The sequence below is a fragment of the Sesamum indicum genome, linkage group LG11 (assembly GCF_026168435.1).
Source record: "Sesamum indicum cultivar Baizhima isolate 11 linkage group LG11, ASM2616843v1, whole genome shotgun sequence".
NCBI lineage: Eukaryota > Viridiplantae > Streptophyta > Magnoliopsida > Lamiales > Pedaliaceae > Sesamum > Sesamum indicum.
The window spans coordinates 2,425,198-2,447,891 of NC_142667.1; the positions used below are offsets into that span (position 1 = coordinate 2,425,198).

Consider the following 22,694-nt stretch of genomic DNA (forward strand, 5'->3'; position numbering starts at 1 on the left):
GGCCTAAGTGACAAGGAATATTGGGTACAGTGGCCCGATTCCTGAACCCCGTAGGAAAAACGTCTCTCACTTTTGCAACAAAACAAAAGCAAAAATTTAAAATAAAAAAAATAAAAAAAAAACGTCTCTAACTTAGTTAATTTTTTTTATATAAGATGTACTTAAAATTTATAAGATATTAAATTTTATTTTAAAAATAAGTCTATGAAGTATTTGAATAAAATAAAATTATAGAGCTTTAATATATTAGTAATGACAAATTTATATTAATTTGAATGAATTTGTTAAAATCTTATAAATAAGTTGTCAACTCTTTGCTTTTTTCTAAAAAAAAAAGAAAAGGGCTTATAAGCTCATAACAACTTATTTCCAGACCTTATAATATATTTTTGGGTTAATTATATTTTTGTCATCCGAACTATGATCATTTTTACATTTTGGCATCTAAACTTTTTTTTGTGTCAACTTACAACCTCAATTTTATGACTTTTTTATACTTTGTCATTTATATCTATTTTTCAATCAAGTTTTTTGTCGAAAAAAAAATCACATGCAGTGCACATGTAATATCTAAAGGTTATGTAATATGATATTTTCACATATACACAACATGTGATGTTTTTCGGCAGAAAAATCAACAAAACAACTATCGTATATAGCAAAGTGCAAATTTCATAAAGTTAAAATGATAAATTGACAAAAAAAAAAAAAAAAAAAACATTTATATGACAAAGTGTAAAAACAGGCATAGTTCAAATAACAAAACGTAATTTACTCTATATTTTCTAAAAAATGACCAAACACTTAAATGTACTTATAAGATGTTTTAAAAAATTCATAAACTCATAAAAAATTCCAAACACTCGGGGCATGGATGCGTCTTTTACGTCAGATGAGTCCTAATAGTCTCCAGGTTTAGTCTCTGAGGACTGTGAATAATAACCATATTCAACACTTTTAGATATTGGACGTGTCTAATACTACCAAATGTCAAATTATAAACAAATATTTTTATATATATAACAAAAATACCATAAATTTATTTTGTTGAAATGGTGAAAAAAAAAAACAAAAGAATAATTTACACCATCAAAATTTGTAAAACCCCTAATTTGTACTCTTTCTTTTAGTAATAATGATAAATAAATTATAATAATTCATCTCGATATACTGCAGTACTCTTTTACGGAATCGATCCCCTTTGACTGTACAAGAATATGTGGAGCTGGGCATGTCTGGAAGCACAGAGAACGTTCTTTTGCTGATAACATAAATTCAACCAATACATCAATACAACAATAATAAATGAATTGTAATAACTAATCTTGATATACTGAGCAATACTTCAATTCAACCAATACATTAATATAACAAAAATAAATAAATTGCAATAACTCTCACAAAGTGAGACAAATATCTGGACATCCAGTGGGACTGGAAACCATGATCTCAAATTTATTCATAAAACCTCAATCTTAGGCTTAACTACTAGACTGAAACATCATTGATCCCTAATTTGTAGTTGGAACGACCAGATTGCTGCATAATGTAAGGGAACCTAGAAAATAAAAATCAGTACTCATATACTCAAGTCAGTAAAGATTTTAAGAGGGACAGTGAGAATAATGAAAAGAAATATAAGTAGCTTTAAAGTTCAAGAAACATTACCAAGAAACAAAAAAAAAAAAACGAGGATCTTTTCTTTTTATATAGAAAACTTAGAGCTTGTTTGGATTGAATGAAAAATAGATGTGAGAGAAAAAAAGAAAAAAAAAAACATTCTTGTTTGGTAATGACTTCGGGCATGGCCAGCTCCCATAGTGTGACGGGCAATGTGTACAAGGCCCGAGAACGAATTCACCGTCGTATGGCTGACCGACGATTACTAACGATTCCGGCTTCATGCAGGCGAGTTGCAGCCTACAATCCGAACTGAGAACAAGTTTTTGGGGTTAGCTCACCTCGCGAGATCGCAATGGGAGAATAAATGATGGGTAGTAAAATTGGGTGTCATAAAACTCCTCCAGAACCCAAATTTATTTTGATCCAAAATTGGATAAATATTTAAAATTTTGAGAGTAAAAAAAATAAAAAAAATACCTATTTTATATTTATTTACTATATTATCTATATACACAATTTATTCCTTTTACTTGAGATACTAGTATGTAAAAATATTTCATTCTGATTTTTATTTATAATTTTTCTCTTTTCATTTTCTCTCACTGAACCAAACAACGCCTTAGGAGTGGTTAGGCATATTGCTCTTATTTTGGAGAAGTGATGGACGCTTTTTGGGCCTCCAGTCGTGGCCCAGTTCAATTGTGGGCCTCTGTGCCTCAAATGTATAAGGGCCTTACCCATGTCCAATTTAGTTCTGGCAGCCCAATAGGTTTATGGACTTTTTTCTGGGCTATTGGAGTAGATTTTGACCCTTTTGGGCCTTAGTTCAAATTTTGTTTACAATACAATGGCTACTAAACAATTTATTGGGATAGTTATACTGTTCTTTTCTTTAGATTTGATATAATTACATAAAAATTATCTAGTTTGAAAAATTAATTTAATATTCTTGATAATTTATTTTTATCTAGTAAATAGATTCATCTATTAGTCAAAATTTATCAAATTTGCTGATATTAACAAAAAAAATTGGATGGGAATCTCTGAATTGACTAATTATTAGTTTATCTTTACTCTTATAAAGGCAGTTTGGTTCAAGTCCTTGACCTGTAATAAATTAGTATTAAATCAATCGAAGAATTTTTGTTCAATATTTTTTTGCTAATATCAGTTAATTTGGTGAATTTTGACTTACGGATGGATTTGTTTATTGGATAAAAATAAATATCCAGAGTACTAGATTAATTTTTTAAATTACAGACGGTTTACGTATAATTACACTAAATTTTATAAGAACGCGGTGTTGTTATCCCTAATCCATTTCTTTATCATTTTTCTGTACTCGAAATAAAATTATTCTTACTCTAAATAAAACAATTCAATAATAGACTAATTACATTATAAATGTTAATATTTTGTTATATAATCGACTACTTTTTACTTAAGTTATGTAGTAAAATACATGAGTGGTAAATGGGCGAGTTGGATTGGGTTAAAAATGGAACGGGTCCAACATGGGTTCTAATGAATGGATCTAAAATGGGTCGTGCTGTAAATGGTATAAATTATTTTATTAATTTGAATCTAAATGTTTTAAAATTTTGCACGATGGAAAAAGGAAAAGGACAATATTTGAAATATTGAAAAAGATAATTATTACTTGTATCACACATTATTTCTGAAAAATGACTATGTACATTAAAATTCATTTGCTAAATTATAAAATAAAAAAATCTACTAAATATCTACAAAATACTATATTTTATCAAAATAATTCAAAAAATTCTGAATACTTATCTTAAATGAACACCAAGCCGTGCAACCAAATTCTCTATATTTGTTGAGAAGTAATTCTCATTTTCATCGCCTTCAGACTTATAAGCTGTAATATAAAAAAAAAAAATACATAAAAATGTAAAATACATTATTAAATAATTTGAAATAATAAAAATAATATTATAAGTTTTTTATTGAAAATTAAGTGTTATTTGTGCGCGCGATACGTATGGAGAAAGAGAGAAAAGCGGTACTTTTGATATTAGTACATTAAATTATTATAATATCAAAAATGCCCTTCAACTTCTCGTTGAATTAACTACTCAATCAAGTTTCTGTAGAAAATTAATTCCATGAAACTACACGTACTAAAAAAGTAAATTTACCTCATTTTTATTTAAATTTATTATTAATTGAAATTGAAATGATATATTAGTATGTTGTTTTGCATGTATATATAATCATCACTATCGATACAATATATATCCTACAAAAAGTATCGATTTTTAAGTTAATTAGAGTAAAATATTGTTGATAAATTAAAAAGAATTACTAGATAATTTTGTATATGAAATTGTAAAATAATAAAAAAATTTAATATAGAGGAACAAATTATAAGTTTCAATAAAGTAAAAACATAGATATTATGCGCGTAGGTATTGCGTGCCACCGTATCTAGTTTTATTTAACGTAAATTCATATCAATTTATTTTAATTTATAACTAATCTAACCCGACCCAAAAATTATTGAGTCGGATTGAACCCATGGGTCTAAATCCATTTTAACGCCCCGAGTAAAATATACTCGTTATGTAATATTTTTATTTCAAATTGGTCCAATTTGGGTTAGGGGCATTTCTTGACCTATTCTAGAGTTTATATTATGTCATATCAGGACATTATCATAGTATTTGATTTTATTTTTGGCCTACCTCAGATATGGGCTGAAATATGATAAATATTTGCCTTGATTTGTTTTGAAAGTTTTGGTGGTGTTTTGAGATATTTTGAAAACAGTACCTTATTTATTTTTTATCAAAATAAGTCTACATTAATTATAGGCCCTACAACTAAAAAAATTATATACATACTCATACATATATATAAATATATATAAAAGAGGCATGATTTGACAATGAACAATAGTTTTTATCTTCTTCTAAACAACATCAAATATACCATACTTATTTTATATTATCTTCAAAAACAAATCCAAACATACACACTATCTGTAATACATATTTATTTATTTTTATTTTTCTCCCTCTATCTCCACAAAACACATCAAAATAAGTTCAAAATGAAACTAAACATAGTGTATATTTTTTAAAAGATTCTAAATTATAGACAATCAGAATATTAAATTTAAAAAATAGATATGTGGTTGCAACAATTTATTATTTTCTAAACTATAAAAAATGATTGAAATAAGCAACAATTTACTATTCTCCAAAGCAAAAAAAAAAAAAAAAAACTGAATGAATATCGAGAATGATTAAAGTAAAGTAAGAAGTTCCGACTATTATTTTTCGTTGGAAATATTCAATTTTTGAGAACCAAAAATTAAAAATATTCTATTTTATAGGTATTTCAAGTTTATGCATTTCGAAAATACAATTAAAAAATAGTGAACAAAATAAGATTCGAATTAGATATATATATATATAGTAAATAAAATATTTTTTCACGTAAAAATATGTAAAATTTGCGAGAAACTACTATGACTTAAAGTAGTTTTATGAGATAATTTTACGAATTACGTGGAACTAGAGGGGCTAGAATAAATTTAGTTGAAACTTAAAGGATCAAAGTGCAATAAAAGGAATCTAAAAACACGTGTTATTCTCCAACAGTGGGAGACAATTATTTGAAAGAAACGGAGAAAAAACGGAAAATGTGAAATCGATACGTTAGGGTTTCTGCCTGTGCTTTTAAAGCGGTATAATATATATATAGAGAGAGAGAAAGAGAAGAGAGAGCGATATTTGTACTGTGTATCACTCCTTCTGCTTCTTCACTGTGTTATACCGCAAAACACCAATTAAGCTAAGCCGCCGCAGCAACAATGGAGCAGACTTTCATTATGATCAAGCCCGATGGAGTCCAGAGAGGCCTGGTTCGTACTTTTTTTTCTTTTTAGTAAATATTGTTTTGTTTAGGGTTTCGAATTATTGTAGGTGGTTACTGAATTCGGGATTTGTTCAAGGGAACATCCTTTGCTTTAAAAAAAAATGAAGAGAAGGAAGAATGTCTATCTGTGGTGTATTTGTTTGTGTAAAGCAGTATGTGGGTTGGCGAAGGAATGGAGAATTTGTTTTTTTTTTTCTTTTTTAATTCAGTAAAGTGGTAAAGTTAAATGTGTTCATCTGTGGATTGATTTTGGTTGGGAAGATGTGGAAGAACAGCAGTGCATCTTGTGGTTTATTTGCCAAAAAAAAAAATAAAAAAAAAATCAGTTGAGGATTAAAAAGTTGAATTTGAGATGTTATTTGTGTGTATGTTCTGATTCAGGTCGGTGAGATCATTGGCAGATTTGAGAAGAAAGGTTTCACTTTGAAAGGTACTATTTTTCGCCCAATTTATGAAAGCTTTCTCTTGTTACTAGTAAGTGTGTCACATCCCAATATCCTATCTATGTGTATCATTTTGAAGAATATGCAAAATAAAATATTTATATAAATTGTATTATTTAATTTTTGTAGAGTAAAAAAGTACCTAAAAGTAAATATATTAATAAGATAATAAGTTAATAAACATTTTGATTTATAAAAAATTATTGATAAAGAAACATAATACATAATGTTGGAGTTTGATGGAAGAGAAAGGAAAAAAAAGATAACTACCCAAAGGAATTTATGGAAGAATATGATAAATGGAGAAGTTAAAAATAGTTAATTTAAAATTTTGCAAAATTTAAAAACAAAAAGGCCGCTGTCCAAAATCCAAATGGCACATCTACCTGCATGCATAATTCTTTAATATTATTTAGAATAAAATATTTGTTATTTAATAAAGTATGTACAAAGAAAATTGTAATACTAGATTTATAAGGAAGTACTGATAAAAAGAGGATAATGATATAATATTAGGAAAAAATATACATGAAAATAGGCGGTTGGGGGAAGAAATAACTAGCAAAAGATAGAGGGAGAGTAGAAAGTTAGATAAATAAATAAAAAAATTAAATTAAATACTAAAGAAAATATAAAATAACAGACCAAGAAAGGTGAGACACCAAGAGACCATCTGCCTTCATAATAAAGTATAGATATAGAATCAATTATAGATAGATAATGATAACGGTAATTAGTTCCTTGATATATTTGTTTGTTTCTATTTTCTTTCATATCTTCGAAAAGTCTTTTCCATTCAGTTTTACTGTAATTTGTTCATATAGGAATACAAATGACCATGCTTGGCTGTTTATACATTTGTATTGGTATTTGAAGTTTTTGATTTCTTTTCTGGTTATATTTCCGTTGTTGTTACTTGTTATACAGGTCTGAAGCTCATTACTGTTGATCGTGCTTTTGCTGAGAGGCACTATGCTGATTTGTCGGCAAAGCCGTTCTTCAATGGGCTTGTTGAGTACATTATCTCTGGCCCCGTTGTAGCAATGGTTTGGGAAGGTAAGAATGTGGTAACTACTGGGAGAAAGATAATCGGGGCGACCAACCCTGCTGACTCTGCTCCCGGAACCATCCGTGGTGATTATGCCATTGATATTGGCAGGTAAGTTTTGCTCTCAGTTATGCTGGTTTAAGGTGTTTTTCATGCTGTTTTGTTGTAAACTCTGTTTCTCCGATGTTGTACATGATGCATTTTATTAGTTATTACCATGACGTTGCCTAAGAGCCTGCATCAAACCTGTGCTGTTGCAAATGTAGGAATGTCATTCATGGTAGTGATGCAGTTGAGAGTGCAAGGACGGAGATTGCTCTTTGGTTCCCAGAAGGAATTGCTGAATGGAGCAGCAGCCTCCATCCCTGGATCTATGAATGAACTTCTTGGATCAAACCTATTAATTATGTTGTATGACTCTGTCACAATTTGGATCCTGTTGTATCGCTATTTTGATTTTGATCCCATCGTAACGCTATTCGAATCCTGTTGTATGGCTATTTGTAGCAAATTATGAATTTTGATCTTTAACAGGATTTGTGAATCTTGTGTTTTGGAGGTTATTGATGTTGCCTCAGATAAACCCCTAGAGGTTGGGTACATCATTGTGATTATTTTGCTGACCATGAAGATGCTTAGATGTGCCTATTAATTGAATGCAATCCATCAGCCGTGCAGCATCAACGGGAACCTGAGTAATAATATTAATATCCAATTAACCAAGTTAGAGCATCTGCAGCAAATGTAGGTCGAAATCTAATGCAAATTAGCACAGAAATGTGTATCCTGTTAAGATGCTTGGTGTCCAAATGTTTAGACGCTCAGCTCATTAATATCTTAACCATTTCGACCTATGAGTATTTATGAACCAACCCAATAGAGAAGGCTAAGAAGGCTGTAGGAAGGCAACTCTTCTAGACATGTGATGTCCTCTTGGAGAAGCTACGTCCGCTGATGTCCTCTTGGAGAAGCTCCCACGGCGGGTAGCTTTCATCACAGCCTGACAAGACAACAGCCGAACGGATCATTTGAAAGAAAATGTGGCAGAAGAAGATCAAGAATCATGTTGGGTAGATTCAATATAAAAATGAGTACCTGTTCACTATGACCTATAATTGAGAATCAAACCCGGAGTTCAAAAGAAGATAAGTCAGGCCCATGGAGAAGGCAGCCGTGTCAGCTTCAATGTTTGGTTTAAGAATTTTGGGATGTGGTTGTTCAAGTCTTTCTGTAAAAAGGTGTCTGACATAATAATGGAGAATGGGATTGTTTTTTCCCTCTTTTCTCAACGGTTGTTTTTGAGGAATACTTCTTGGCTATGTTTACTTGTCAGTATTAGATTGTATAAGTGAAATAATAGAACCTAATTTGGTGTTTACTTCAGTCGATGGGGGCCGGGTTTTGGACCCAAGCCCCATAGATTTCACAGTAGCATAATTCATCCCTCATTTTAAGATGATTTATTAGCTATGTGAAATCAACCGTCTCCTGACCTTAGTTTAAGACATGAAATTGTACATCGGTTCTCATCCTGGACTAGGCATCTATACTCAATAACTCGAGGAAACCTATCCCACCTATTCAGTCATTGTTACCACAAGTTCTTAGAGAAATGTGTATTAGAGCGTATAGGAGATGCTACTGTCACAATATTGATAGGGGACAGATTCTCTCTTGGAACACACTATCCTCCCTACATACTCTGACTGCACTAGATAAGACTTATAATGTTTGTATCTTTCAAAACAAACATTGCTCGCCAGATCTAAGCTATAGTCATTATATGTATGTGACTGTCATGGTTTCTCAAGTCCAAGTACTAATCTTGTACTATAGGGGTCGGGAATCCTAATCACACCGACCAAGCTTGAGGAGGCTTCCATATGACGATTCTCATGAGTCAGTTCAGTCAGTTGACTACCTTGCCAACTAACCCACTAAAACTGCACGAACGACCTACATCTCCTACTGATGAAACACGGTTGCAGTACTTATGCAAGTCTCTACAAGGCACTTGATGTCCTATCTCCAAGTCCTCAACTTGGAATGTTTTAAACCTATCCATAAAAGTCAGACAAAAATAAAGAAAGCCCTTAGGTGGGAAGTTAGGGAGATCATCAGAAGTAGGGACTTGAATCACAAATTCGATAGAGTCAGAGGTTGCATGGCATTCTCCCTCATCTACCGAAGAACTTACCAAGTCTATCATTGCCTCCCACAACCTTTTAATCTACACTACCAGTAGACATGATTGAAAAATAAAATGAGGCGGCAAGGGAATCTTACCTAAAGCATATGTTGTAAAGGAGTAAATACTAATCAAGGAAGAAGCCCTAGGAAAAAATTCGAGAACCTGCAAAATAAAATTTCAAAATTTTGGTGAGTATCTGGTCTTGAAGAAAAGAAAGAAGAAGGAAAAAAGAAGAAGGAAAAACTAACCCCAATGCAATGAGCGTGTAAACAGAATAAAGGAGGAAATTGTTCTGACTATGGAGCAGTCTCGCAGTCCCATCTGCGCATGACTTAATGCTCCTCTCTCCTACCTGGCGCTGAGCCTCTAATCATAGAGCACATGTTTTCCATGCATAGCTAGGTTTGCTTCTCTCTTATCTTCTTAGCACAACAAGATGCAAGTCCCAATAGCCAAGCAAGATTTTGCTTGCTGAATGAGTAGGGACAGAAAAATCTTCTATTTTGAAGGACTATTCGGTCCTACTAATGTAGTCCGACACCGAGTCTCGCACTCCTGGAGTAGGAGAGGGGAGTGATGATACCCCCTCATACATTTTTTCTTCCACGCTAAAAAATAAGGTGTTGGGCCTCATTGGGCAGCCCAACAAGTCAGGCTCTGCTGGCCATGAACTTTGACGGATACATAAGTTCGTGACCATATGCCCAACTGTAGAAAACATGGTTAAGTTGAAAATTTTATCTAGAAATTCTCACATATAGACATTGACAAGCCCCCAATTAGAATATATATCGCACCTATGTGGGGGAAGAAATAAGAAAATAACAACTATAGTCTCAATTCCATCATCAGACAAATCACAGAAACAAGAAATAAGTAGCATCTAGACAGCTACACATAAACAAACAGAGAATGGGAGAATCAATAATGTACATTTTAAGTGAAGTTGAACTCATCACGACGAAAGACTCGTCTAGATACATTAATTTCAAAAAATCAACAAGAACTTAACAATGTGCATGAATTTCAACAAAATTCAATTAGTGCTTTGAAGCTATTCCATATTAGCACCTAGTTGTTCATCGGTTTACTCATTCGTATTGTAGGAACTACAACAGTCATAGGTTACAAAGGTTCCAAACGACGTGTTTAACCCAAAGTAGATTACTTTTTTAAAAGGTTGAACTCAAAATTTAATTAATCCAATTAATTAAATTCTTGAGTCATCCATCCAATGAATTATCTCAAATAATGATTCAATTCTCCATGAATTAATTTAATCTAATTAAAATAATTTGTTTCTTCCAGGCTTAATTCCATCACTTCTGCAATGATTTGTGTGTGACTCTTTAGGTTCACCTTCAGCTAGGCTTGGGCTTGTTACGAACAAAATTAATTAAATTAAATTTTTATATTTAATTATCCCATAACCAGAAATTCTGTTACCACAGGTGGCCGTCTAGCAATGGTCTATAGCATTAGAGACTAGGTAAATATTGGCGTGGACATTTAAGCTCCAAGTTCCATACGGGTACAATCCTACTTTCAAATGTCTCTCGTCCTTAGTTTAGGGCATGGAATTGGACGTTGATTCCCATCTTTGTCTAAGCAATTATGTTTTATGCTTGAGATGTGTTTACTCTATTGATCCGATTTAGGAAACCTATCCCTAATCGATCAATCGCTTTGGTTAAAGACTTTGAGAGTCTAAACCATCTCAGAACTCATAGGAGAACTACTGTCAAATACTGAAAGGGACAAATTCTCTCTTGGAATCCTCTGTCCTTGCTACATACTCCGATTGCACTGGACAAAGCTTATAATGATCATATCTTGAGACACAGTCACCGCTTGCCAGATCTAAGATGCAATGTTCATATGCACGCAACTGTCATGATTCCTCAAGTTCGCGAAAATTCTAGTCACAACGACCAAGCCTTCAAGGCTTTCATGTGAAGATTCCTGCTAGTCAGTTCAGTCATTCGACTATCTTATCAACTAATTCATTACAATTGCATAGACGACCAACATCTCCCACCAATAAAATATGGCACTTTAATACTTAGTGCAAGTTCCTATAAGACTATCGATGCCTTGTCTCGAAATCCTTGACTTCGAACGTTTCAGATCAAATCTCATAAGTTGGTCATGTAGCTGCCAATTTCTACTCAACCCAACTCCATAAGTTTTAGCCTTTTAACCTAAGGTATCTGTTATGATATGGAAACACCATTCAATGAAGTAGTAAAACACAACAAACACATGAGTTAATGATGAATACTTACTCTATTCATCATACTAATATTACTTTGATAAAGGTTGACGAATAGTTCCAAAAACAACCAAACTAATTGACTTTTTAGTTACCTATTCTAACACCATGGTGACCAATATCGTACAGAATACAAAACTGAGGGAAGGACTGGAGTATTTTGAGATAATGCAGAGTGTGGGAGTGAAGACTGATGAGGTGGCATTGGTTGGTATTATCAATGCTTGTTCTCAGTTGGGCGCACTTAAATATGCTAGTTGGGTTAGCAATATGTACTTAAAGTTTAGATGGGTGGATGACGCCTATAAGGTTAACCCATGCATGGATCACTATAATTGCATGGTAGATCTTTTAAGCATAATGTGACACTTAGTCTCATTAAACGCATGCCTTTGTATCGCAATGTTGTTGCCGAGGAGATCTCTTGCTACTTGTCGTATATACATTGATAGGGCATTATGATAATTATTGATAGAAATAACATAAATGCCCCTAAAATTGGTGCTTATTATAGTATTATGTTAAAGATTCACATCTTCTCGATTCAAGTCGGGTCGCCCGACCCGACCCGCTCCGGCAACCCCACTCTAATGACCCACTATTGAAAGCTGTTGATTTACCTGACAATACATAAGGTAAGATCACAACACGTGGCACAAGTAAGGGACCCTTTCAGACACTATAAGTACACAATTTATATTTTATTTATGGCAAGACATTTATTCCACTCAAACTCGTATTTAATACGCTAGATCACTTTCTTCTATCTCCACCCCGTCACTAACTTAGGCGTCGGAGGGTCTTAGTTGGAGACCTCTGAATAAGCCTCACGATATGCTCTTTTCTTAGGTCCCAATGTTATCCCGAGGGTGCGTGAGGTGACTAATGACCTAAGACCCTGATCAGTTGGTGCCGTCTATGGAAAATTGAGAAAAGAATTACTTGAATTCGAGATGGAAGGAACCTCCAGAGGAAGAACTCTAAACTCACCTATAGGCAACCTTTAAGATCATGAGGAGATATGGCATAAAGCTAAACCCAACCAAATGCACTTTTGGAGTTAGGGGAGGAAAATTCCTTGGGTAAATGATAAGCAAAAAGGGAATCAAGGTCAATCCAAAAAAGACAGAAGCCATAATACAAATGAGCTCGCCAAATACAATCAAAGATGTGCAGAAGCTAATAGGGAAGACCGCATCCCTAGCTTGCTTCATATCCAGGTCGTTAGATAGAAACCTACCTTTCATCAAGACGTTAAGGAAGGTGAAGGACTTCTAGTGGAAGACGGAGTGCGAGCAAGCCCTCAAAGATTTGACTAATGGAGGGACTTATTTATTAGATAAAAGTAAACTTTAGGGGTGCTAGATTTAATTATTCAAACCACATGGAGTCTACGTATAATTATACCAATCTCAAGGGAATGGAGTGTAATTATCCCTGAACTTTTTAAGTATTTTCATTATAAAATTATTATCTTTAAATTATATAGAGTATTGTGTATATATATATATTATAAAGTATAAGTTTCTATATTAAAAAAAAGTGTATTCTATAATAGAATTTGTATAATTCATTATTTATTGTCTAATTAGAAAAAAAAAAAGGAAATAGAGAGTTGATTTATATATTCTTATACCATAATGAAAGTGTATTTTTATAATTAGAAAAATTGGCATTAGAATTACCAAATTAGTGTAAATTATCATTTATGTCCTCTACAAATTAATCAATTAATTGTAATGAAATAAAATGGTGAAGGGATCTTATAAACATAAAGAACAAATTCTGTAAAATTGACAAAATAACTTCCACTTTATATATAAAAGAAGATTTTTTTTATAATTAATATATATGCAATAATGGATGGAGTAGTCAGTAGTGTATCATATTGGTTTTTGATAAACATATTTATATTCTTCTTGAAAAAAAAAAGATAAAACATATTTATATTAGTAATATATATTATACATATATTTAATTACTAAATATTTTTTCTTATTTTTTATATTATTTTCCCAACCTGCCCCCTCCCCCGGACTTCTTCTCCACGCCTTTTGCCTCCCCCACGCTCCGCCGCCCCCTCTCTCTGTGCTCCGCCCGTCGCCCCCCCCCCCCCCCCCCTACGCCAACCGACGCCTCCACCTCTGCTTTGCCCGTCTACAATTTCCGCCCCCCCCCCCCCCCGCCTTCAGATACAGATACACCCTCTCTCACTCGTGTATATATATTTAGTCAATATTTATTATCTTAATGGTTTTCTTTCTGTTTGCCTTTTCAAACTGAAAAACCTTCCAACTGATTCGAGTAAAAGTAAATGTGTAATGGTTTCACTCTCCAAGAAGCTGATTGCACCTATAATTAGAGCTTCAATCCCCATCTCGGAACCCATCAGGTTCGGTGGACAAATCCCCTTCATCCCGTTTTCTAAGTTGCAAGAAATCAAACACTTGGAATCCCAACTCATTTCCACGCTAGAAGAATGCAAAAACCTAGCACAAATCAAGCAAACCCACGCTTATACAATCCGCAAATGCCTTCACGAATCATCCTACATCATGGCAAAGCTCCTGCGGATGCTGTCGAAGATAAATATTTGTATGGAATCTTATGGAGCTCGCATCTTTTCCCAGGTGATGTACCCCAATGTTTTTCTTTACACAGCTTTGATTAGGGGTTATTGGGTTGATGGGTTGTTTGGAGAATCCGTGCTTGTTTATAATTCCATGAGGAAAGATGGTATCACTCCTGTGACCTTCACTTTCACTGCCTTGTTGAAGGTGGCTGCGACTGAAATGAATGTAAATTTTGGTCGGCAACTACATGGAGAAAGTATTAAGTTAGGTGGGTTTAGTGAGGATTTGTTTGTGGGAAATGTTTTAATTGACATGTACTTAAAATGTGGTTGGCTGGATTGTGGGAGGAGAGTTTTCAATGAAATGCCTGGACAAGATTTGATCTCTTGGACTTCGCTCATTGATGCTTATGCGAAGGGTGGAGATATGGATTCTGCAAGTGAGTTGTTTGATGAGTTGCCTGTGAAGGATATGGTGGCATGGACAGCCATGGTGACTGGTTTCGTACAAAATGCAAAGCCGAGGGAAGCATTGGAGTATTTTGAGAGAATGCAGAGTGTGGGAGTGCAGACTGATGAGGTGACATTAGTTGGTATTGTTAATGCTTGTGCTCAGTTGGGGGCACTTAAATATGCTAATTGGGTTAGAGATGTGGCTGAGAGCTTGGGATTTGGCCCTGCAAATGATGTGCATGTAGGTTCAGCATTCATTGATATGTACTCCAAGTGTGGATGTGTGGATGATGCCTATAAGGTTTTCAAGAGTATGCACAAAAAAAATGTTTATTCCTACAGTTCAATGATTATAGGTCTCGCAATTCACGGGCGTGCAAGTTCAGCTATAGAATTATTTGAGGAGATGGTGAAAACGGATGTGAAGCCCAACTCAGTGACGTTTATTGGGGTTCTAACTGCATGCAGTCATGCTGGGTTGGCAGAGCAGGGCAAACGTTTATTTGAAATGATGGAGAAATCCTATGGTGTTAAGCCATGCGTAGATCACTATAATTGCATGGTAGATCTTTTTAGCAGAATCGGATGGTTGGAGGAAGCACTTAGTCTTATTAAACGTATGCCTATGGACCCCAATGCCGGTATTTGGGGAGCTCTTCTTGCTGCTTGTCGTATATATGGAAACCCTGATGTTGCTGAAGTTGCAGCAAAACATCTATTCAAGCTGGAACCTGCAAATATTGGAAATTATATATTGCTTGCAGATGTTTATGCAAAAGCCGAGAGGTGGGAAGATGTACTAAAGGTAAGAAAATTAATAAGGAAGAAGGGATTGAGAAAGAGCCCTGCATTTAGTTGGGTTGAAGGGGAAAAGGGGGTGATTCATGAATTCTATGCTGGTGATATGACCCATCCAAGATCTAGGGAAATTAAGGGGGCACTCGAGAATCTTATTAACAGATTAAAAACAAATGGTTATCAACCAAACCTGAGCTCTGTGGTTTATGATGTGCATGACGAAGAGAAAAGACGAATTCTGATGAATCACAGTGAGAAGCTGGCTCTAGCATATGCCTTGCTTACAACAGATGATAGCTCAACTATTAGAATTGTGAAAAATCTAAGGATATGTGAGGATTGCCACTTATTCATGTGTGGAGCATCCCAAATTACTGGGAGGGAGATCATAGTTAGGGATAACATGAGATTCCATCACTTTTGTGACGGGGCCTGTTCCTGCTGTAACTTTTGGTGATTGAAATGACAATGCTATGGGTGAATCAGAGTGTGTTTGTCATTCTGGAAGCTATTTCATCTGTTTCGGCAACTAAGCTTAAGTTGCAGAGCTATTTTGCTTGTGGAATTCCATAATGAAATTTGGTAATTCTCAAGTCCTCCCTTAAATATTCATTCGGCTTTTTTACATCTTGCCTGTCGAACTCAATATGTTTAGATCATTCAGTGGCATCTTTCCTTTGATTTCCCGGTAGATAATTTACAATACAATGAGAAACATAGTTTTAGATCCTACCACTATCTCCTTGACTGTGTTCACTGCTTGCTAGCGTTCTTGATATTCTGTTCGTTCAACCTCTATTATATTCTTCCAAATAGTATTTCTTTTTTCAACAAAAGGAGGCCCACATAACAATAAAGACCATGATCTGTAATTTAATGTTCCTAGTGTAATCAATTTGATTGTTGTCTGGGATTTCTACTCTTAATTGCAGGATTTCATTTAGCCAATCTCATGTAGGAATTCCTTAAGGAGGTTTTGCACTCATTATCTGTTGACAGTTCATGCTCTCATCACCACAACCAAATTGAACGTGCACTAGTGCCGAGCGCATGTACATAGTCTACTCAACTTCAACCATATTTTCCAACAACAAAGAAAGGAAAAGGGCATTAACAACTTCTGTCACTATACTAGCCACCTCTTGTGGGAATCATAATGAAGACATCCATAGAATTCTGTCCCGAAGTTAACATTGGGGTAAATTACATTTTTGGTCCCATAAGTGGACATGTTTTCAATTTTGGTCCCACACTCAGGTCAATTTGCACATTGAGTCCCATATGTGGTTTTTTTTTTTCAATTTGAGGACCATTGAGGGATTTCCATCCAATTGATAACGGCAATTGCTCTCTCTGTTAGTCAATACAATCAAAAGAAGAGTAAATTACATTTTTTATCCCATAAGTGGACCTGTTTCCAATTTTGATCCCACACTCAGGCCACTGTTTTCAATTTTGGTCCCATACTCAAGCCAATTCGCACATTTACGTGTGGGACCAAAAATATAATTTATTCTTATTTTGATTGTATTGACTAATGGAGAGAGCAACTGTTGTTATCAATTGGACGGAAATCCCTCAATGGTCCTCAAATTGGAAAAAAAAACCACATATGGGACTCAATATGCAAATTGGCCAGAGTGTGGGACCAAAATTGAAAATAGATTCACTTATGGGACCAAAAATGTAATTTACCCTTGACATTGCAGCCAATATGGAATGTAAGACTTCAACAAATCTAGTTAATGGTGATAGTTTATTGTGGACCTTTCCTTCATTGCAAATTGAGGAAAGCAAAGCATTGATGAATGGAAAAGTTCAAAATGGAGGCTGCCAGACTGAATTTTGTACTCCAGATATGCTGGGAGCCTCTCCAAATGTGCGAATGAGTAGAGCAAACGATGAACATCTTGAAAATCAGAAAGTATTTCTGGATGGTTATCACGGGAATGGTTTCATGGTCAGATGTTCTGGCCTTTCAAGAGATATTCGGTGTATTGAATTTTATGTCCGGGATGCTCGTGTCTTGTTGCAGCATATCCATGCTTTGATGATAATGTACCAATAGATGGTAGAGTTCGTCTATTGAAATGCTATATCTCAACTTGCTTGCCTTCTAGGCTTATATGTACCTGGGTGAGCTCTACTTTTCTTCTCCTTGTTAGGTTTTTTCCTTTATTGTATAATTGTATTTGTCATCTTTTAAGTAAAAGTCCAACGTATATTTCAAAGTTTGCCTTCGCTTGCATTGAGTTACATCGAGGCATGTATTGCTATTATGCTTCTTAAATATTTCAAATGTTAACTCAATTTGGTTACTAACATACTTGTGGCTCTAGCTTCTGCTCCTTTTCATTTGATGGGTTTTCATGACACTTTCTTCGTTTAGGCTCGAATTATTTCTCCAGTCGTACAAACTTAACAGATGGATGTACATTTTGATTTGGTTCGTGTTGCTTCATAAATTGACGGGGAACTCAAGAATCATCAGTAAGTAACCTGTCAAAAGAGTAATAACAACACAACAGAATGGTTCTCCTGTGCAGTAGAGCGCTTCAGGAATATCTTTCTTGAATTAGGTGAAATTACCATGATGTGAAAAAAGCAAGGTGAAAACAGAACATATGATAAGATAAAGGTGATCTAGAATAGTTAAATCATTATACATTTCCCTTGAGAAAAGAAACAAATAAGGGAAATTTGCTAAATGCGAAAACAAGGATGAAACTGCAATAGGAGTTTGTCTAGTTCTATATATAAGACTCGTTTCGCTTGAGCTTTTCATTGGGAAAGAGAGAAGGTCTAAAGCTCGCTTGTGATGGATCATGCACCCAAAATAGGAGTTGACATTAATGTGACGCCCCAAATATTATAATACATAATTGTAGGATTAATTGATAAATTTTCGTGAAATTTAGTTAATTAGCCACTAAATTATGGGTCATAATTGGAGCATAATAACACTTGAATGAATTAAATTGGAGTTCGTTATAATATTTTGGGATAATTTCTATTAATTAAGAAAATTAGGAAGGACGTAAATGGTATTTTGAGAAAAGTCTAATTAATTAAATAAAATAATAATAATATTATATATATATATAGTATATATATATAAATAAGTAATATAATGTAAATATAAATATGTAAGTTATATATATATATTAGTAAGTGATATATATATATATATATGAGAGAAAGAAAAGAAAATTGAGGGTGGGCCCACCAGTCCACCGCCTCTCTTCTTTCTTTTATTTTGTTGTTTTTTTTAATGAAGATACACATACATAACACACACACACATTGCCAACACACACACACACCATTTTCGGCTGAAAGGAAAAAGAAGAAACAGAGGTACGAAGATTATGATTTTAATACTTATTAATTTATATAATAATATTATTTAATTAGTTCTTTTATTAAATGTTGTTTATACTAAGTGATGTACTATTTAATCGGAGTACTTTATGATTTTAACTATTTAAATTAGTACTGACTTAAATACCAAAGTGGATATAAAAATGATATCGTTGGTTAATTAGATTATTAAATTTATTAGATTTTAATATTACTATAGCTAATTTGTATAATTCTATCGGAATTATTAACCAAATACGCAATTATGTGTATTATTGTTCAATTAAAGTGTATAATAACAAGAAATTGATAGGAAATTCATAGAAATATTCTGAAAATTATATTTAATAAATGGTATGTTAATAAAGAGGAAAAATGAAGATTTGTATTTTGATAGAAATAGAATATTAAAGAATTATTAGAAATTGTACAAATAATATTTAATATTATATTTAAAATAAATTACGATATTCTCGATATATTAACTGTATGTGGTATAACTCATTATAGGATACGGGGGTGAGGTGAAATGGCTGACAATTAGTGACAGAGTAGAAAGAAACGTTGTAAGGTCGAGGTAAGTAAATAATTAGTATTATCTATATATGTCGTCTTTATGTGTGGTATTACTATTATATGACTTTGTGGTTCATGCTGATATTGTTTTATCTGAAAATATATGCATGGTGAATGATTTGATTTGATTGACGATACTGTGTACGTGGAATGCGAAGACACGTTGAAATATCATGTTTGTTGTATGTTGTGTTGTGGGTGTCTACAAATGAGAATTTGTTGATATATGGTTTTACATTACTAGTTGCTTACAAGAATGGTGATATGTGGAAATGAGGGAGTGGTGGAAATTGAATATAATTGTGGCGTGAATACCCCTTGACGTGTTGAAAATGCTATGTGCGAAAAGAAAGTGCTATGTGCGAAAAGAAAATGCTATGTGCGAAAAGAAAATGCTATGTGCGCAATGAAAAGAGCTTTGATGCGATGCTATGTGCGAAAAGAAAATGCTATGTGCGAAATGAAACAGCTATGTGCGAGATTGATGAGCCGGCTGTCAAGGGGGTTCACTTAAATTTATATAACGGTGAGATTGAGTTGGCGGGAAAAACACAATATCACCTTCTGGTAAGCAAACTAGGAAAAATGGAGTTTGGTTAGTTGTTTCATTATGAGATAGTCATGTGGTGTAATAAAGTTGATTATGTTGGAATTAAATTGATTGTATTCCATTAGTGTTGCTTGTCTATCTTGTTTGGGCTATGGTTGACATTCATATATAGATAGGACTGGTTATTTACTTACTGAGTGGCAGGCTCATCCCTCTGTTGACATTTTCTTTCAGGAGTAGACTTTGAGGTATCTGACTGTTGAAGAATAGGTCTACGCACTATACTTAGTCCGGTCGGGCCAGTATGCTGTTTCTCCTTTTTGTCAGCTAGAGTACGAATCTTATTTTGTTTGTATAAAGAGAACGTAGGAATGGAGATTAACTGTGGTGGACTACTCGAGGTGTTTGATTTGTATATATGATGTTGTGGGTTGATTATGTTGTTATGACGTATGGGTTACGTATTCATATGGATTAAATTATTATGTGCATTTATATTTATAAACACAGGGATTGCTATAAGTATGACGTTTAGGATAGATATAGCCCTTGTAGCGAAGGGGGTGCTACACTTTTTGTATTTCTTCTTTAACTCATCTTTTTTTTTTTCTTGTTAAAAATATTGGCTTATTGATTTTTTATTGGCTAGTGATGCATCAATTTCACCTCCAAATAGGAATACACTCTCGAGATAACGTTTGCTAGTCAGTTGCTGGACAGTGCAGAAGATGAATTATCGTTCAGGACTGTAGTTCGGGACATGCAAACTAAATCTCCAGTACTGCAGATTACTCTTCTGAATCCAAATTCATGGGGCTGGGTATGGCAGTTCCCACCCTGCTGAACTAGCCACCAAGTTAGTTATGCATCCCAATATCAAAGTGCTATCTTCTGCCTCTAGTCATGGCACAGAATTTGATTCAAGGTTTGGTATTTCTTTCGACACCTTTTCTTTTTGGTGTGGTATCGGGGTTCAGAATTATGCTTTCAGCTTCTGTTGTTTTCTGCGGTCACATATGATTCAATTGAATTGATCTGATGATTCGAGAATACAGTTGATCTGAAATGGAAAATGGCCAAGCCTTGTAAATTTTGTTGCTCTATCTGATTAATAAATCATTAGCATGCAACCTTTGTTGGTGTTTTTCTGTTTGATCTACTTTTTGGTTGTATCCTGATAGGTTGCAGTATTGATAAAATCTACTATCAAATCATGGTTTAAATATGCAATCCCTGTTTAATCCTCAGGATACCAAAGTTCTAGAGGAATTCTTTGAAAGTTGGCTGCAACCATCTTTCGTGGTTTCAGTTATAATAGTTGGTGTGGCAGATGACTTGCTCATGCTGCTGTTTTATGTTGTATGCATAAAAGCATGCCAGGGATTGAGAAGTCCGGTAGTTGTCAGAACAACCACACGCAGATAAATTGAGATGTCATTTACGTTTTCCCATCCTAACCCTTGCAGCATGAATTATCTTTGCTTCTTCATTTATCTTTCTTAAGAACACAATTACCAGGCTTTGTCTTTGCTGCTTCATTTACCGGGATTCTCTTTTAGGGATTAGCAGAAGCCAATAATCTGTAATCGTCTGCAGATGATACATTTTTCTGATTGCTTTTATGTTGTATACCTGATACCTTTTGTGTGTTTTTATCATACTTTGTCAACTCTTGTGGCTGTGGCTTGAATATCACATAGGACACCAGAAGACTGGGTGAGAAAGTATCAAGCTGATGAAATGTAAACATATTCATCTCAACTACTCGAAATAATTCGAGTTCTGGAGCTGGCCAACAGTCTATCTCCACAATCATGGACTTGACTACAGGGTTTACTTTTGTCAACCATGAGGAGATAAATGGTATGCCTAATTCTTGTTTGTAGAGATATAGTAAAATGTTTCTTCAGTTACTGCTGCATCAGTATTCACAGACTCTCATAACAGGCTTGGAAACTAAGATATCCACGTGCGCAAGCATATATTCTCGGTCTGACGTAAAATATCCAAGATTTGTTTTCTCTCGAATATATAATTGGAAAATGGATATATCATATTATGATTTCGATCATAGGCTTGTAAATAAAGTTTTACTTGTAATATTTGGGGTTGCTAACTCGCTTTTGCAATGTGGATACAAATGAAGACTAGCAGCAGAAGAGATTCGGTTGTTTGTTGTCCCCTTTATAAGAGTTCAAATACCTATAGTAGAAAGTGGCGAATACGAGATGTTACACATATTTCTGGGAATCAAGTCAATTTGGAGGATGACACAAACCACACAGCCGAGGTTACATTGTCCTGAAACTAATGTCACTGCTGATTTTGTGTTTTTGGTTGACATCACGCCTTATCATCTCAGTGTTGCGTGCCCCTAGTTACAGCAAAAGTCAGCAGAAGAAATGCATATATAATTCTATATCGAGCTTGAAACTTTTACTGGACTCATATTCACTCAACTTTAACTATATATTGGTTCCCATGGGGACAACCCAATGGATTTGGACTCAAGATTTCCGATTTCGTATAGGAGTCTTGTGTTTGAACCTTAGGTGTGTGCATGAATGTTGGGTGTGTGTGAGAAAAAAAAACTTTAACTGTATATTGGAGTGTGGTATGCATATTAAATTGGCAGTTCTTCAAACAGCTAAAGCTCATTTGGACTTATGCAAGTTGCTGGGTACTAGCAAGCCATCTAGTACTAGAGTTGTAAACAATTTAAGTTGAATCGAAGCTGCTATTAGTTGAGCTTGTTTGAATTCCTTCAGCATTAAAAATTGAGATTGATCTTAAATGAATTCCAATTGAGTCGAACAGAGGTAGAGCTAAAATAGTTGGATGTTTTATTTGTTTGTGCAAAGCAGTATGTGGATTGGACAAAGAATCGAAATTTCGAGTTTTT

General features: G+C 34.1%; 2 protein-coding genes and 1 long non-coding RNA gene across 17 annotated transcripts; 2 read left to right on the forward strand and 1 right to left on the reverse strand.

The window, feature by feature from the left end:
* The first annotated feature begins 5,315 nt into the window (after nt 1-5,315).
* Nucleotides 5,316-7,583, forward strand: LOC105173245 (nucleoside diphosphate kinase B). Its single transcript, XM_011094933.3, has 4 exons — nt 5,316-5,515; nt 5,911-5,959; nt 6,900-7,131; nt 7,287-7,583. Exons 1-4 carry the CDS (start codon nt 5,465-5,467, stop codon nt 7,399-7,401), a joined length of 447 nt encoding a protein of 148 aa, XP_011093235.1. The 5' UTR covers nt 5,316-5,464; the 3' UTR covers nt 7,402-7,583.
* A 298-nt stretch (nt 7,584-7,881) lies between these two features.
* LOC148784988 (uncharacterized) lies at nt 7,882-9,748 on the reverse strand. Its single transcript, XR_016062887.1, has 3 exons — nt 9,460-9,748; nt 9,307-9,373; nt 7,882-8,020 (listed from the first exon to the last, which is right to left on the reverse strand). It is a non-coding gene; the product is annotated as an uncharacterized LOC148784988 (long non-coding RNA).
* Nucleotides 9,749-13,666: 3,918 nt separating this feature from the next.
* On the forward strand, nt 13,667-22,303 carry LOC105173244 (Pentatricopeptide repeat (PPR) superfamily protein). 15 transcript variants are annotated; one of them, XM_088875762.1, is made up of 5 exons: nt 13,667-15,888; nt 16,239-17,442; nt 20,027-20,124; nt 20,469-21,655; nt 21,740-22,303. In XM_088875762.1, exon 1 carries the CDS (start codon nt 13,805-13,807, stop codon nt 15,761-15,763), a length of 1,959 nt encoding a protein of 652 aa, XP_088731888.1. In that variant the 5' UTR covers nt 13,667-13,804; the 3' UTR covers nt 15,764-15,888; nt 16,239-17,442; nt 20,027-20,124; nt 20,469-21,655; nt 21,740-22,303. The 15 variants fall into 15 exon arrangements, 10 of the variants coding, with proteins under 10 accessions (XP_088731888.1, XP_088731890.1, XP_088731891.1 ...); XM_088875764.1 differs by having other exon boundaries at nt 21,939-22,303; XM_088875765.1 differs by having other exon boundaries at nt 20,469-20,717; nt 21,041-22,303.
* Nucleotides 22,304-22,694: the final 391 nt, after the last annotated feature.

Bases quoted from the DNA above. Each gene is read 5' to 3' on its own strand.
- LOC105173244 (XM_088875758.1), top strand. From the start codon at position 13,805: ATGGTTTCACTCTCCAAGAAGCTGATTGCACCTATAATTAGAGCTTCA.
- LOC105173245 (XM_011094933.3), top strand. From the start codon at position 5,465: ATGGAGCAGACTTTCATTATGATCAAGCCCGATGGAGTCCAGAGAGGC. The intron at 5,516-5,910 runs GTTCGTACTTTT...GTTCTGATTCAG, and splicing joins ATGGAGTCCAGAGAGGCCTG to GTCGGTGAGATCATTGGCAG. The intron at 5,960-6,899 runs GTACTATTTTTC...CTTGTTATACAG, and splicing joins GAAAGGTTTCACTTTGAAAG to GTCTGAAGCTCATTACTGTT.